The 14,271-nt window shown below is 38.4% G+C and overlaps 1 protein-coding gene across 3 annotated transcripts in view; it reads right to left on the bottom strand.

The window, feature by feature from the left end:
* The window catches only part of LOC102432984, an 85,884-nt gene that overhangs the window by 27,435 nt on the left and 44,178 nt on the right, over positions 1-14,271 (bottom strand). For all 3 annotated transcript variants that reach the window (XM_014456136.2, XM_023755237.1, XM_023755242.1), the window contains 2 exons: positions 9,904-9,943; positions 6,029-6,080 (listed from right to left, as the gene is read on the bottom strand). In XM_014456136.2, the coding sequence (XP_014311622.1) occupies positions 6,029-6,080; positions 9,904-9,943 (92 nt within the window). The remainder of the gene's footprint in view (positions 1-6,028; positions 6,081-9,903; positions 9,944-14,271) is intronic.

The raw sequence follows: 14,271 nt of genomic DNA, 5'->3' as shown, positions 1-14,271 counted from the left end.
ACACACACACACACACACACACACACACACACACACACACCCAGGAAAAAAAGGGCAAAGTATACAAATGGGCATTTCCAGAAAAGCAACAGGATGGGTAATAAACACATGGAAAATGCAAATTAAAACTACATGAAATATTACTTTGTACTAATCACACTGGAAATAATTCAAAAGTTGGCTAATACCAAGTGTTGGAGAGATTCTGAAGGGATGCGTGTAAATTAATACTTGGGAAAACAAGTTGGCATTATCTAGAAACAAAGATAAAGAGGCACATACCCAATGATTCAACAATTCTACCTCGAGGTACTACTAAATACCTAGAGAAACTTTTTACATGAGTACCAGATGTACAAGGGTGTTCAAGGTGGTCATGTGTGTAAGAGCAAAACGGACAAACAAAAACCTACAAAAATTTCAGCGTTCCTGTAAAGCAAAAATAAGTTTGCAAACTATAGCATATTCATAAAATGAAACTCTATAGTGATGAAGAATGAATAAATGATTACTCTATGCCTCAACACTGATAAATCTCAGAAGATAATTTTGAGTGAAAAAAACAAGCTAAGTTACAGAACAAAAGAGCTTGATTCCACTTATATAAAGTTCAAAATTATGTAAACTCAACAATGGATTGTTTAGAAATTTATAAATAAGTGGCAAAACCATATAAACAAGCGAGAGAACAATAAACATAAAATTCAAATATATTATTAGCAACCTGAAGGGAAAGACTGCAACTTATTTCTACCTCCCCTCCCACCGCCCCACCATATGGGTACAGTTTAGCAGGGAACTCAGAGCCGTGCAAACTGGACATTGAAAAAGCATCAGATAAACTGGTCTGTGTTGAATTTCACTGCCTTTACTTCCTGACTTCACAAATTACTTTTGTTTCAAAGAATGGAGTGGTAGTAGAAATAAAGGTAACTTTTTTTTTTTTACTAACAATGCTCCAATTTCTCTTCTCTCCCCTCGTGTAGAAACTATTCGGTCTATAAACTGTACAGTTTTTTTTAGGAGCCAAAGCTTCACTAAGAACCTTTCAAAAACTGCCTCTCTGAACCTTTCAGGTGAATAATAACAATTTGGTTTCACAAATTATCTGATGGAGACTCTGTATCTGACAAATCTACTCTTAATTTGGATTAAACTATCCATGATCACATTCATGATTAACATAACCTGTGTGCATTATGCTTCATTTCAGTAGATGCATTTCTAAATAAAACTGGAATCACATTTTGAAAGAGCTTATTTTATATGTGCCAGAGTTCTCAAATGTAATTGTGACATGCAGACTTCTCATTAGGAATCCCTGGTACAGTTAGTTTATAATTACACCATAAATTTCTTTTTGTATGAATTTTTATTTTCCTCATGTTTATGGGCTACACTTTTCAGGAAGAGTAGTAACCCTATAAGACAAAGAAGCTAATTTCTCAGTGATTCATTGGATTAGCACATTATTCAAAGATTCTTTGGGCCTTAATTAAGAAAATAAAAAGAACTTAATTTGAGTAAAAAAAAATAGGCTTCTTTGGATTATAATGCCTTCTAACATCCTTGAGCTCTTGGTTTTTAAGACAATGTCTGACAGGTAACAAAAAGAAAAAAAGAAAAAGAAGGAGAATTTTTTTTCTATCAGGTAGTCATGAATCCCAAATAAACTAGTCGCCACAAAGCTTAGGAATGCCAGAGAAAAAGTAGAGCAGTGTATTTTTCCAGATTGCATAATTTAGTTTCTTTTAGCCATTCTTAGTCAGAATGTTGTATAAGTTCTCTGAGAGATCTAAATGAATTCCTTTACATAATTGAATACTTATAGTTAATAATTAATGTCACCATTTATTATAAAAGTATACCACACCCACTTCTGAAAAGGCCTGAGGAAGTTTACATATTAACACATATGTTTAAGTACTAAATAAAATGGACTCTACAAAATATAGAGAAACTGATGCTATCAAGGACCAGTCATGCTCTGCCCTTTTTGAATGGCTCCCCACTGCAGACACTACCTCCTCCCTACACTACACTCACTCTTCAGTGGAGGCTGTTTGTTCTTGAACTTACCACTTAACCAACAGGAGCTAGCTAGGCCTGTCCAGCAGAATTGACAGGTCTGTGACGTGGGTAAGAGTGTGAACTTTGCAGCCTAGATTGGAATCATTAAAAGTCTCAGAGCATCAGTTCCACATTGGAAAATGGGGATAATAATAGTACTTACCTCATAGGTGAGAGTTAAATAAGTTTAGTAAAATAGCTGGCACACCATAAGCGCTAAAACAACTATTAGCATTTGGCAATTCAACCTTCCTCCAATTCCTTATAAAAACTCTCCCTTTAGCCCTAACCGGTTTGGCTCGGTGGCTGGAGCGTTGGCCTGCGGACTGAAGGGTCCCAGGTTCGATTCCGGTCAGGGGTATGTACCTTGGTTGCGGGCACATCCCCAGTGGGAGGTGTGCAGGAGGCAGCTGATCGATGTTTCTCTCTCATCGATGTTTCTAACTCTCTATCCCTCTCCCTTCCTCTCTGTAAAAAATCAAAAAACTCTCCCTTTAAAACTTGTACATTTCAAATTTATTATCTTCCATCCCTTCTTGTTGTTCTCATCATCCCCTGACATGTATCAGAGAGTTTGGAACATGGCTTATGATTTTTCCCTCCATCCCAAATCTGCCATCTGGGTGACCCTTCCAATATCCAACACTTTGGCTTCTTCAACTCTAGTAATCTTCATCTCCACACAGATATCAACAACTCATCCTTTTTCCCCTGTTATTACATGGAGCGACTCCACTTGTAACATCTTTAACCGCACTGCTCAACTTTCGTACCACAAGCTCCTGTTACCCTCATTGTTCCAATTATAGCTGCTTACCCACCAGAATTGGAATGAAGTCCTATCCTTGCATTCCACGTACTAGACTTTCTTCTGGTTGGCTTAGTCCTTCAACCTGTCTCTTTAAATAATGCCTCTGCCTGGCCTGTGTGCCTCAGTTGCTTGAGCATCGCCTCATGAGCCAAGAGGTCACCGGGTTGCGGGCTCAATCCCCACTGAAAGGCATGCAGGAAGCAGCCAATCAATGTTTCTCTCTCACAGATGTTTCTATCTTTCTCTCTCCCTCTCCCTTCCTCTCTCTCTGAAATCAATAAAAACACATTAAAAAATAAACAATACATCCAACTTCTCACTTCTCTTGCTCCATTTTCCTTCTGCAATACTTACCCAAATGTGGGTTAATCCAGCCCTTCTTACTCTTAAAACCACAGTGAAGCACTCAACTATGTGCATTGGAGCCCTTAACTCATGTCTGGCAGCCTCCTCCACAGCCCCGTGCCAGATCTGCATTTCTTGCAAACTTTCTACCCACTACGTTCTCATGTCTCATATCTAGTCACCAAGTTCTACCTAAACCACTTCCTAAATATCTCCGGTTTATTTTTCTCTGCTTTTCTTATCTCTAATCATTCCCTTTCTCTCCTCCCAAAATGTTTCTTCTCTGCTGCCAAAGTGATGTTCCTGAAGTTCAGGTACCATCATGTTCCCTTACTATCCTTCAGTAACTCCCTACTGCTTTCTGATCTATGCCTTATACCACAGCTTGGCCCCAAGGCCCTCTGTGACCAGGGCCCTGCTCACCTCTCTAGATTTCTTTCTAGATTTGTCCAACCTGTATTCTATATACTCAATTACTTGTACTTCCTTCATTGTGCCATATTCTCTCAGAACCCATGCATCGCCTATGCTACCTCCTTTCCAGAGAATGCCCTTTTTTGTTTCCAACCTGGATAATCCCTTCTGGCTTTTTAGGGTTCAGTTCAAATGTCACTTCTTGTCAGCTCCAGTGCAGAGACTTCCTTGACCCTTCCTCCTCGACCTTTCCCTGACTCTTCTCCTTTCTAACCAGGCCAATGGACTGTCTCTCTTTGTTCTTCCTTGTGCATTTTCAAGTATTTACTGTTGCTCCCCAGTAACTGGCACCAGTAAATAGTGAATTCATGAATAAGTGAAGACATCCCAGTTCCATAAAATAATGATAAAAACTAGAATAATGTTTCATTTTATATGTCCATTTAGAAAAGAGGTATTTAAAATTGAGGCATAATTAGTTTTGACAATGTCAATAAGATAAGAGTGACTGGTTGGTGGCTCAAGCTCTGAAGTAACTGGCTGAGTAAAAAGCAAGGACATGATTGACAGTTACCACTCATTGAGCAACACTGGGAGCCCAGCAGTACATTAGGCATCTAAGATGGTCTCCTAGCTCCCCTCGTGGCAGCAAGAAGATTGCAACAGCTCTAGGCATCACATCCCCCTATATCAGCGGTTCTCAACCTGTGGGTCGCGACCCCTTTGGCGGTTGAACGACCCTTTCACAGGGGTCCCCTAAGACCATCCGGCATATCAGATATTTATATTACGATTCATAAGAGTAGCAACATTACGGTTATGAAGTAGCAACGAAAATAATTTTATGGTTGGGTCACAACATGAGGAACTGTATTTAAAGGGCCAGAAGTTTGAGAACCACTGCATATCAACACTTAGGAGTCAGAGAAAGGTCTGCTTTCCCCTTGTGTTTCTTTATTAAAGAGGCAAACAAAACAAAACAAAACAAAATCCTTTCCCAGAACCCTCACCCTACCGCCAACCATAAGAATATTTCCCTTCCCGCCGGTGTGGCTCAATGGTTGAGCATCGACCTATGAATCAGGAGGTCATGGTTCAACTCCTGGTTAGGGTTCATGCCCGGGTTTCGGGATCAATCCCCTGTGGGGGCTAATCAATGATTCTCTCTCATCATTGATATTTCTATCTCTCTCTCTCCCTCTCCCTTCTTCTCTGAAATCAATACAAGTATATTTAAAAAAGAAAAAGAATATTTCTCTCCAATCTCAATGACCCAGCCAGGTTATATTTCAACTGGTCACAGGCAGGCATGGGCAATGAGAGCATTATTTTGGCTTAGACCAATCAGGATTTACCTGAGTCACCTGAGGGAATAGGACACTAAGACAAAATTAGGACTTTGATGAAGGATGAGGAGGGAAATGGCTGTTGGGAAGGCAAGTAGCTGTCTTTGCTCAAATTAGTGTCATCATCAAAAGTCAGATTTGGAGTCAGGCACATCATAGTTTGATTCCCGTGTCTGCCATTTTCTAGTTGGTGTCTGTGTGACCTTGGGCAATTCTTTTCTCCTCCTTGAGAATCAATTTCCTCATCAATAAAATGGGGATAGCAAAACCTAACTTGTAATATCACTGTGAAGATTAAATAAAATAGCACACATCATGTTGCCTAACACAATAAACTTCACTCATTAAAAATACTTTTTGACACCTATGATGTGCCAGGTATTGTGCTGGGGCTATAGTGGTAAATAAGATAGATATGATCCCTCCCTTCATATAATTTATTAGCATTAAATGTTAGTTAAAAAAAACTCCCTAATTTTGCTGACTAAAAAATTCAGAAACACTTGATTACTTTGACAATCACTTTTTAAAGAAATACATTGTTTTCAGGCGTGCTTATGGCTCCTAAAGTTTTATGTGTGAAAGTTTAGAAACATTTATTTTTCCTTTTTTTTCTGTTTAATTTAAATTATCAGAGACATTTACATTTTGTGAATATATTTTCACTGTGAGTGCTGTCCGGATTCCCAAACATAAGATAACTGGGAACATACAATATGTTTAAAAGTGAACAACCGAGACAATATCCAGTACATATTTGTAATCCTGGGAAAAAATGCAGATGCAATAATGTGTAGTCCACCCATCTGAGTCAAGACAGATCCACTTCATGGGGAGGGTTAATCTTCACATAATAGGAACAATCAGGTAATTAGAGTGACCCATTCCGCAACCATGACCGTTAACAGTTTTTATCTTTTAATGAAATGAACAATACAGTTAAAGGCTTGTCAAAACTAATCTCTCCAAAAAATACCAGTATCACATATGCTTGAAAGTATAATTAAGATACTACTGAAGCAGATTGAGGAGTCTCTCTTACCTTAACCTTTTTTTTGGGATACAGGAAGAAAAATGGTTTTAGAACAGGAGATCTAGAATATAATACAAAAGAAGGGACAATAAACATTAGATTTACAAATCTGAGGGCTCAGAAAAAAGGGAGGTGGGGTTTCCAGACCTCTACTCACTTGTCATGCCTGACCCACCTCTACCTAGTTTTCTTACTGACCATATACACCCATCAATTTCCCTTTGAGCATACCAAGGAGCACTCATATTTCTTCATCAGAAAGTGCCTTTATATACACAAAAGCCAAGCATTAGTGGGTCACTAAAAGTTGAATGAAAAAGTTGTTTTTCTAGTACAAACTCTGGATTTTCACCAGTACATTCCTTCACCCAGTCTCCCCTAGACCTAAAAGAAGTCTGCATGGAGCCAGGGAATCATTTCTAGACATGGACAGAGATAAATGGCCTTTAGTGTGATCTAATATTTAAGTTTAATCTAAATACAAGGGTCAGGAGGAAATCAACTTATCTAATGTGGAAAGACAACAAAGTATAAGAAAAACCCACAAAAATTATAAACAGGAAAGAAACCCAGACCTAGAGAAAGCATTGAATATTTGTGGACTGAATTGACCAAGTTGAAACTAGAGACAAAGTAAGTTATTATTAAATTGTATGGTGTATAAGATTAAGTTTATGGGACCAACTACCTTGGGATCCTTAAATATTTTTAAACCTTTTTTATAGTGAAATATAATACTTATAGAGAAAAGGTCAGGGGACAAACATTACAGTTTGATGATTTATCACAAAACGACATCCATATAATCACCACTAATGTCAAGAAACAGATTGCTGCCTGCAGCTGAGAAGGTTCCCTCCTGCCTCTCCCAGTCACTACCACCCCTGACAGAGGTCATCACTATCCTGACATTGATGAAAGTAATTTCCTTGCTTTTCTTTATAGTTCTCCCACCTAAGCGTGTATCCCCAAACATGAGTTTATTTTTGCCTGTTTTTTGAACTTTGTGTAAACAGAATTACAGTACATAGTCTTTGGTTCCTGACTTCATTGATCCTCCATGGTGGTGGGAGGTCCATGGTCCCAGTCCATCCTTGCAGCAGATCGCTGTAGGAGTAAATCCTTCCCATTGATGTGTCAACAGCAATCAAGACTCACCTATAACAGGAGGGTGTACACAGTGCACAGGGCGAGAGGGGTGCCCCTGGAGTTTCTAGCTTGGGTGAGGGGGGAGGCTGTGCCACTGGACCCTACAGAACACCTACTACATAAGGCCACTCTACCCAGCCTGGGAGATGTAGCAGCTCTACCTAATACATAGGAACAAACACAGTTAGGCTGCCAAAATGAGGAGACAAAGAAACATGTCCCAGATGAAAGAACAGAACAAAACTCCAGAAAAAAAAAGAACTAAACAAAATGGAGACAGGTGATCTACTAAGTACAGAGTTCACTGGTTATAAGGATGCCCAATGAACTTAATGAGAACTTCAACAGCATAAAAAGGGATATGGAAACCATAAAAAAGAACCATCAGAAATGAAGGATATACTAACTGAAATGAAAAATTTACAGGGAATCAACAGATTAGATGAAGCCAAGAATCAAATCAGTGATTTGGAATATAAGGAAGCATAAAACACCCAACCAGAACAGCAAAAAGAAAACAGAATCAAAAAAAAAAATGAGGATAGTATAAGGAGCCGCTGGGACAACTTCAAGGGTACTAACATTTGCCTCATGGGGGTGCTGGAAGAAGAGAGAGAGCAAGAAATTGATAATTTATTTGAAAAATAATAAAGAATATAAATTAGTAAAATAGTTAGTAGATCAGATGGTAATAAGTGCCCTAAAAAAAATTAAAGCACAGTAGGGGGAGAGAAAGTGTTAATGGATCTTAGGCAACATTAAATAGTGCGGTCAGGTTGTTCTCTTTGAGAAAGGACTTTTGGGCTAAGACCTGAAGTGAGGGAGGGAGCTATGAGCATTTGAGTCAGAGTGAGGAGAAAGTGCAAAGACCTGAGGCAACCTGGAAGTGAGGCCAGTGTGGGAGGCTGGCGGACAGTGAGTGCCTGGGAGAAGGTAGAGACTGCAGAACAGAGATTGGGCAGAACCTGCTGGACCATCTTCAGGACTCAGCATCTACTCTAGGTAAGAGTAAAGATTTGAAACAAAGGAGTGATATCATCTGGCTTACATGTTTAAAGACAGAACATATATTCATAGCCCATGGACACAGACAACAGTGTGGGGAAGGCCAGGGGAAGGTGGTGGGGGCTGGGTGGAGGTGGGCAAAGCGGGGGAGGGAATGGGAGACATCTGCAATAGTGTCAATGACAACAACAAAAAATTTTAAAATAAAAACAGTCACTCTATTTTGAGAACAGATTACAGTGGGAACTAGAACCAGGGAGATCCGTTAGGAGATTATTGTAATAATTCAGGCCAGAGATGATGGTGGCTGTAACCAGGGTGGTCATTGTGAGGGTGATAAGTGATCAGACTTTTGACATATTTTGACACAGAACTTCTGACAACTTTTGACACAGAACTGGCCTGTATATAAGACATGAGAAAAGGAAGTAGTCAGGAATGACAAAGTTTTTGGCTTGAAGTTGCCATTAGCTGAAAAGAGGGTGGACTGGTTGGATGGGGATTGTGGAGCTGAGTTTGGGACATGTTAAGCTTGAGATGTTTACTAGGCATCCAAATGGGAGTTATTAAGTAAACAGATAGCATGTGAGTTTGAGGACCAAGGAAGACAAAGGAGCTAGAGAAATAAATTGGACAGCCATTGGCATATAGGCGGTACTTAAAGGTAAAGATAAAATGAACTCATCAGAGGTGCAAGTGTAGGTAGAAAAGAAGGGAGGTCTATGCCTTGAGGCACTGCAAGGTTTCAAAGTCAGGGGGGAGGAAGATCCAGCAAAGGAGATGGGGGGGTTTCTGACAACGAGGCAGGAGACATCCACAGAAAGCCAGTGCCTTGGAAGCCAAGTTAAGAAAGTATTTAAAGGAGGAGAATCATGGCCAATAGTGCCAAATTATGCTCAGGGTGCAAGTAAGATGATGACAACAACTGACCTTTGTATTAAACAAAATAATGGTATGGGAGACCTTGACAAGGGCAGTTCTGAAGGACCAGTAGGGGTGAAACCCTTTTTGTTGTAGACAGTTCAGGACAGAATGGGCAGAAAAGAATAAACAGTACAAGATAACTTTTTTTTGAAGCTCTTTTTCTGTCTTATCAGAAATCAAGAATGCATGGATTCTCTTTCTGTCTAAAAGAGAATCCATGCATTCTTGATTAAACTGACACAAATACACAGTGGAACCCAGTAATCTTAACATATCACATCTTATCGCCAAAGAATAGAACACAAAGCAGCTAGAAAATTCCACAACAGCACACGAACTTACTTAATTTTTTACGAAAAGAACTACCAATTCTGGTAGAAGTCCTAACCTAAATGAGATGGCCACCTTCCTCTAATTTTGTTAGATGAAGCTAAATAAGGTTCCGTTACTTGTCAATAAATTGTATTTCCCCCGCTGTAAATTAGTGGTTGGAAAAACAGGTTAGCTCAGCCTTATTTTTCTACTGCCTAGAAAAGCCATTTATCTCATGAGAACTTTAACCCCAGGGACCAATTCACCTTCCTGAGTCATCCAGGATCAGCACAGGTGCCTCTCAGATAAGGTCAGCTCACTGTTCAAGAGCCTCCGTAGGCTCCCGCGAGTCTCAGGAGAGTTAATGAACAAGATGTGCCAGGAGGACAGGCTTAGGACCCCAGACCTGCCCTGCTCTCACCCCCTATCCAGAAAATGATGTGAGGGGAGCAATATATAAAAAACAAACTTTAGCATATCATCAATAAACTCACACTTTTGGACGACCTCCAACCACTCCCGTCAGACCAGGTGCTAAAGAGAAAAAAAACAAACAAAAAACAATTTCCTTCTTACTTGATATAAGGGTTTGATTAATGGTATAATATAACCTCAGTGTGGTCCACTGTAACAAATGATTAATTTTCTAACACAGGGTTCTATTAAGCTCTTCAGAAAAATGCAAGTTAAAACAATGTCCAGAATTCATGATTAAGAATCAGTAAATGGAGGAATAATTTGACATGTAAAAATTCATATGGAATAGGATCAAGTTATTATTACAACTGAAATAGCTGAAGGAGATAAGACAGCAAACAATTTTCATCACATTAATAGAATAACATTGTACTTATGTGATACATTTTTCTACTTTAAATATTCAATTTATAGAATTAACTTTTTTTAACAGCCAAGGGAAACCTTAAACTTTATTGCAGGAAATCCTTTTTGGTTGTGTTTTTTTTGTGGGTTTTGTTTTGTTTTTTAATAGGGACAGATTCTCGTTGCTCCAAAAACCAAAACATAATCATGGTTGGCCTTCCTAAACAGAACTTTTAAAATTTGAGTTACAGAGAAGAAAATGGTACTAACTTTTCTCTCTCTGTCCATATACACCACCTAGTGGATTTATAATTTAATTAAGAACAAGAATGAGAAAAGACTTCTATGATATAATAACTCAAATGATACATGTTGGCTAAAATATAATGCCTTATAAAAATATAGCAAGGAGAGTATTATAAGAAAACAATAAGGATTTGTCATATAAGACTATCTTGTAGCTGACACATCTGTAAAAGGTAGGAAAGGAATTAAGAAACTATACTGTGGGAAATAATCATAAAGTAAAGTTACTCAGAAGAAAATAATCAACTAAACTGTCACTTATAAAATTCTTTTATGCAAGCATGCAATATTTAGGTGAATTTCACATTATATTAAGAATACAACCAGCATTGAATATTTATGTATATTTCACTTTATACTATACCCTCATACTATTTCAATACTATAAATTATAGGGCCTTAGAAGTCAATTAGTCTAGATTTCTGACTTCACAGATGAGAGAACTGAAGTCCAGAGAAGTTAAGTGATTCTCTGAAAGCCCACAGTTAGGCAGTCGAATGATCAGAACTCAGATTCCTTGAGTTTTTCCACTACCCCTTCTGATAAAGTAAAAAGTGGTACTCAGAGCAGACACTAAGTAAAATCCATACAAATAAATATGTAATTGCATCCTTTTATGAGACAGGCTAATAAGGGGACCAAATTTAGACTGGAAACGTTTCTCAGTGGAAGTCACTGATAAAAGAAGGGAATAAGCAAAGGAAATAAGCATTTCAGGCCGCAGGGAAAAACAAACGAAGGTGCATATACTTTCTCATTCTTGATAGATATTGCCAAATTGCTCCCCAAACTGAGTGAATTAATTTATACGCCCACCAGTAATGTATGAGTGCCTATACTAGTAATCCTACAGCCCTTACAAAAGCACTGTATTATCAAAATTTTTGAAATTTGACAATCGAATAGGTCAAATCGAACATGGCATTCATTGTAGTTTGCCTTTCTCTTATGATGAGAACAGCTTACATTCATTGCCTGTGAAGAAGGACTTGAAGAGGGCAAGAGTGAAGTCAGGGAGGCCAGTGAGAAGCTAATGCGGTAAGCCATGTCCGAAGTGGCCAGGGTATGGCAGTGGAGGTGGCAAGAGGGAACAGATGCACACCACATGTTGCGTAGGTAGAACTGATAGAATCTGGCCACACACTGGGCGTGGAGAATGAGAGAGAGAGGAGAGTGTCAGGGTGATTTCCAGGTTTTTGAAGGATGGTTTATAGAACCAAAGGACTTGAAACAACTTAAATGTCCATCACAGGGAATTTTCACATCTATAGGATAGAATATAATGTGGCTGTTAAAAGGAATTGAGGAAATTAAAAGGAATGAAATTATTATCTATTAGGTTAGAAAAACAAGGTTTAGAATAATATGACTTGCATGCTATCTGTGCATAAAATGGAGATGTTGTATATGATACTACTGTTTGTGTTGGAAAAAAAAAGTTGTATATAAATGCCTGTCTATGCATACAGCATAGAAGGATTTACAAAAAAGTATTGACCCTTCAGAATGAATTGGGGATTGGGAATTGAAGTGAGAAGCTGACTTAATTCTCATTTGATTTTGTTGCAGTGTCTGAATTCTGTACCATGTGCATGTACTATTTTTTAAAAAATTAAAAAATAGCCCAGCCAGTGTTGCTCAGTGGTTGAGCGTTGACCTGTGAACCAGGAGGTCGCCATTCGATTTCCAGTCAGGGCATATGCCTGGGTTATGGGCTCAATCCCCAGTGTGGGACATGCAGGAGGCAGGCGATCAATGATTCTCTCTCATCATTGATGTTTCTATCTCTCCCTCTCCCTTCCTCTCTGAAATCAATAAAAAAATATTTAAGTAAAAATAAAAAGATATAAAATCATTAACCTCAATCTATGCCAACCATGCCACCTGCAGGAGACTGGTGCAGCCTTTTCTCTGCTCCCCAGATCTACACTCCCACGCAGATGACACGTCCCCACTCAACCTCCACGTTTCTGAATTAATTCTTCACTAATTGATGCTAATGCCTTTTAGAAATGTTGCAAGCCTCATGGGAAAGCTTCTGCCTGAACTCTGTGCGGCCGATAATCTTAATCTGTTCTGTTTAATAACAAACTTCACCACTGTGACTTTTGTTTATTAATCTTGCTTCCTATTCTTTTCCCTGGGTCATCCCAAGTGTTTCTTGCCCACAGAGAACTGCACAGAAACTCCAAGTAGCTCTACTCCTCTGCCCACAAGAGCAGGCACACAAGCCACGCTTGCCTGAAAGAGTCCTCCTTGGGACCTTCAAAACAGAGTCTGGTTTACCTAGCCCTTCCGAATGATACATGTTTAGGATAAGCAGTAGCTTGAATGAGATTTAAAACATAAAGTCAAGAGAATTTTCAGGAGTAGAGGCTTGACAGTAGATATGCCCTTTTGACTCTTAGGAGACCAGAGTATAGAAATGATCTGTCCATGACCTTCCTTGATTTCTGAGAGTTCCCTCTGCCCTAACATGTTCTGTTACAGAAAAGGAAGTGGCCAAACAAAATTTTAGTGATGAATTTTCTACATGCTATTACTATTGACATAAAGTTAATTTGGAGCAGTAGCTGTCATATCATCAAACTACAAGGATCTGAGCCCTCGGTTTGTGCACAACATGGTAATATGCATTCACAGTATTAACCTCTGATCTTGGTTCTGTTGAGTTCAACTACATGTTTTTAATTATTCTATTTCTTCTAAATTCAGAAGATAAAACCAAAATGTAGCAAACTGTTAAACCAAGGACCTTTCTGAAAGTGTTTTCCAATACACTTATGAGATCAGTCATAATATTTATATATACTCAAGCACTTTGAAATCTCAGGCTGCTTTAACCAGCTGTCATTTTGGTGTCAAACTCCGGTCATTTTAATGTGAAACAAAGGTCAAGAGAGGGTTTGTCTTATTCTTTTCCTATTAAAGAAATACTTTATAGTTACTTAATTCTGCTTAAATTTCTAACAGTAAGTCCCCATTGCATACTCCTGCTATCTGGGCCACATGAGATTTTATGATTGTTCACAAATAAAAGACATAGAAATAAAGCAAAGTAAAAGTGTCAAATTAATATTTACAGTATTATCAACCACCAAAAATATACACAAGCCAGTTATGGTCTATGCAAACTTGGCACTGATTATTAAGAAACGTATGTAAGACTGATATCCAGAATGCACACAATGCCAATTCAGTTCTTTCTGAAAATAAGATGGCATAGACGTTTTTTCATTGCTCATTCTAGAAATTACACTGTATTTTTTAAAATATATCTTTTCTTGTTGATAGTATTACAGCTATCCCCCACTCCCCCTTCCCTTTCCCCGCCTTCTGCCCAATCCTTACCTCCTCCTCAGGTCTTCACTACCCTATTGCCAATGTCCATGGGCTAAGTATAGAAGTTCTTTGGTTTATCTCTTCTCATCCCCCCAACCCCACATTGAGGTATGTTAGTCTGTTACACTGTGACGATCATTCAAAATTTTGCTAAATTGTTGGCCTTTAAAAAAAGAGCTTACTCATTTCTAAAGCTTATTCTCTCAGTTTGTTATTTAACCCTAAAATTATATATATATATATATATATATATATATATATATATATATATATATGTATATATTTGTTCAACATCCATTTCTGCTTTTTTTCTAGAATCTTGACTCTCACCTTAAGAAAAATTTGCTAATTCGTATCAGGATAATGCATTGTACAAGATTATTTTATTATA

The sequence above is a fragment of the Myotis lucifugus genome, unplaced genomic scaffold (assembly GCF_000147115.1).
Source record: "Myotis lucifugus unplaced genomic scaffold, Myoluc2.0 scaffold_1, whole genome shotgun sequence".
NCBI classification, from domain to species: Eukaryota; Metazoa; Chordata; class Mammalia; order Chiroptera; family Vespertilionidae; genus Myotis; species Myotis lucifugus.
This window is presented reverse-complemented; position numbering and strand designations above follow the sequence as displayed.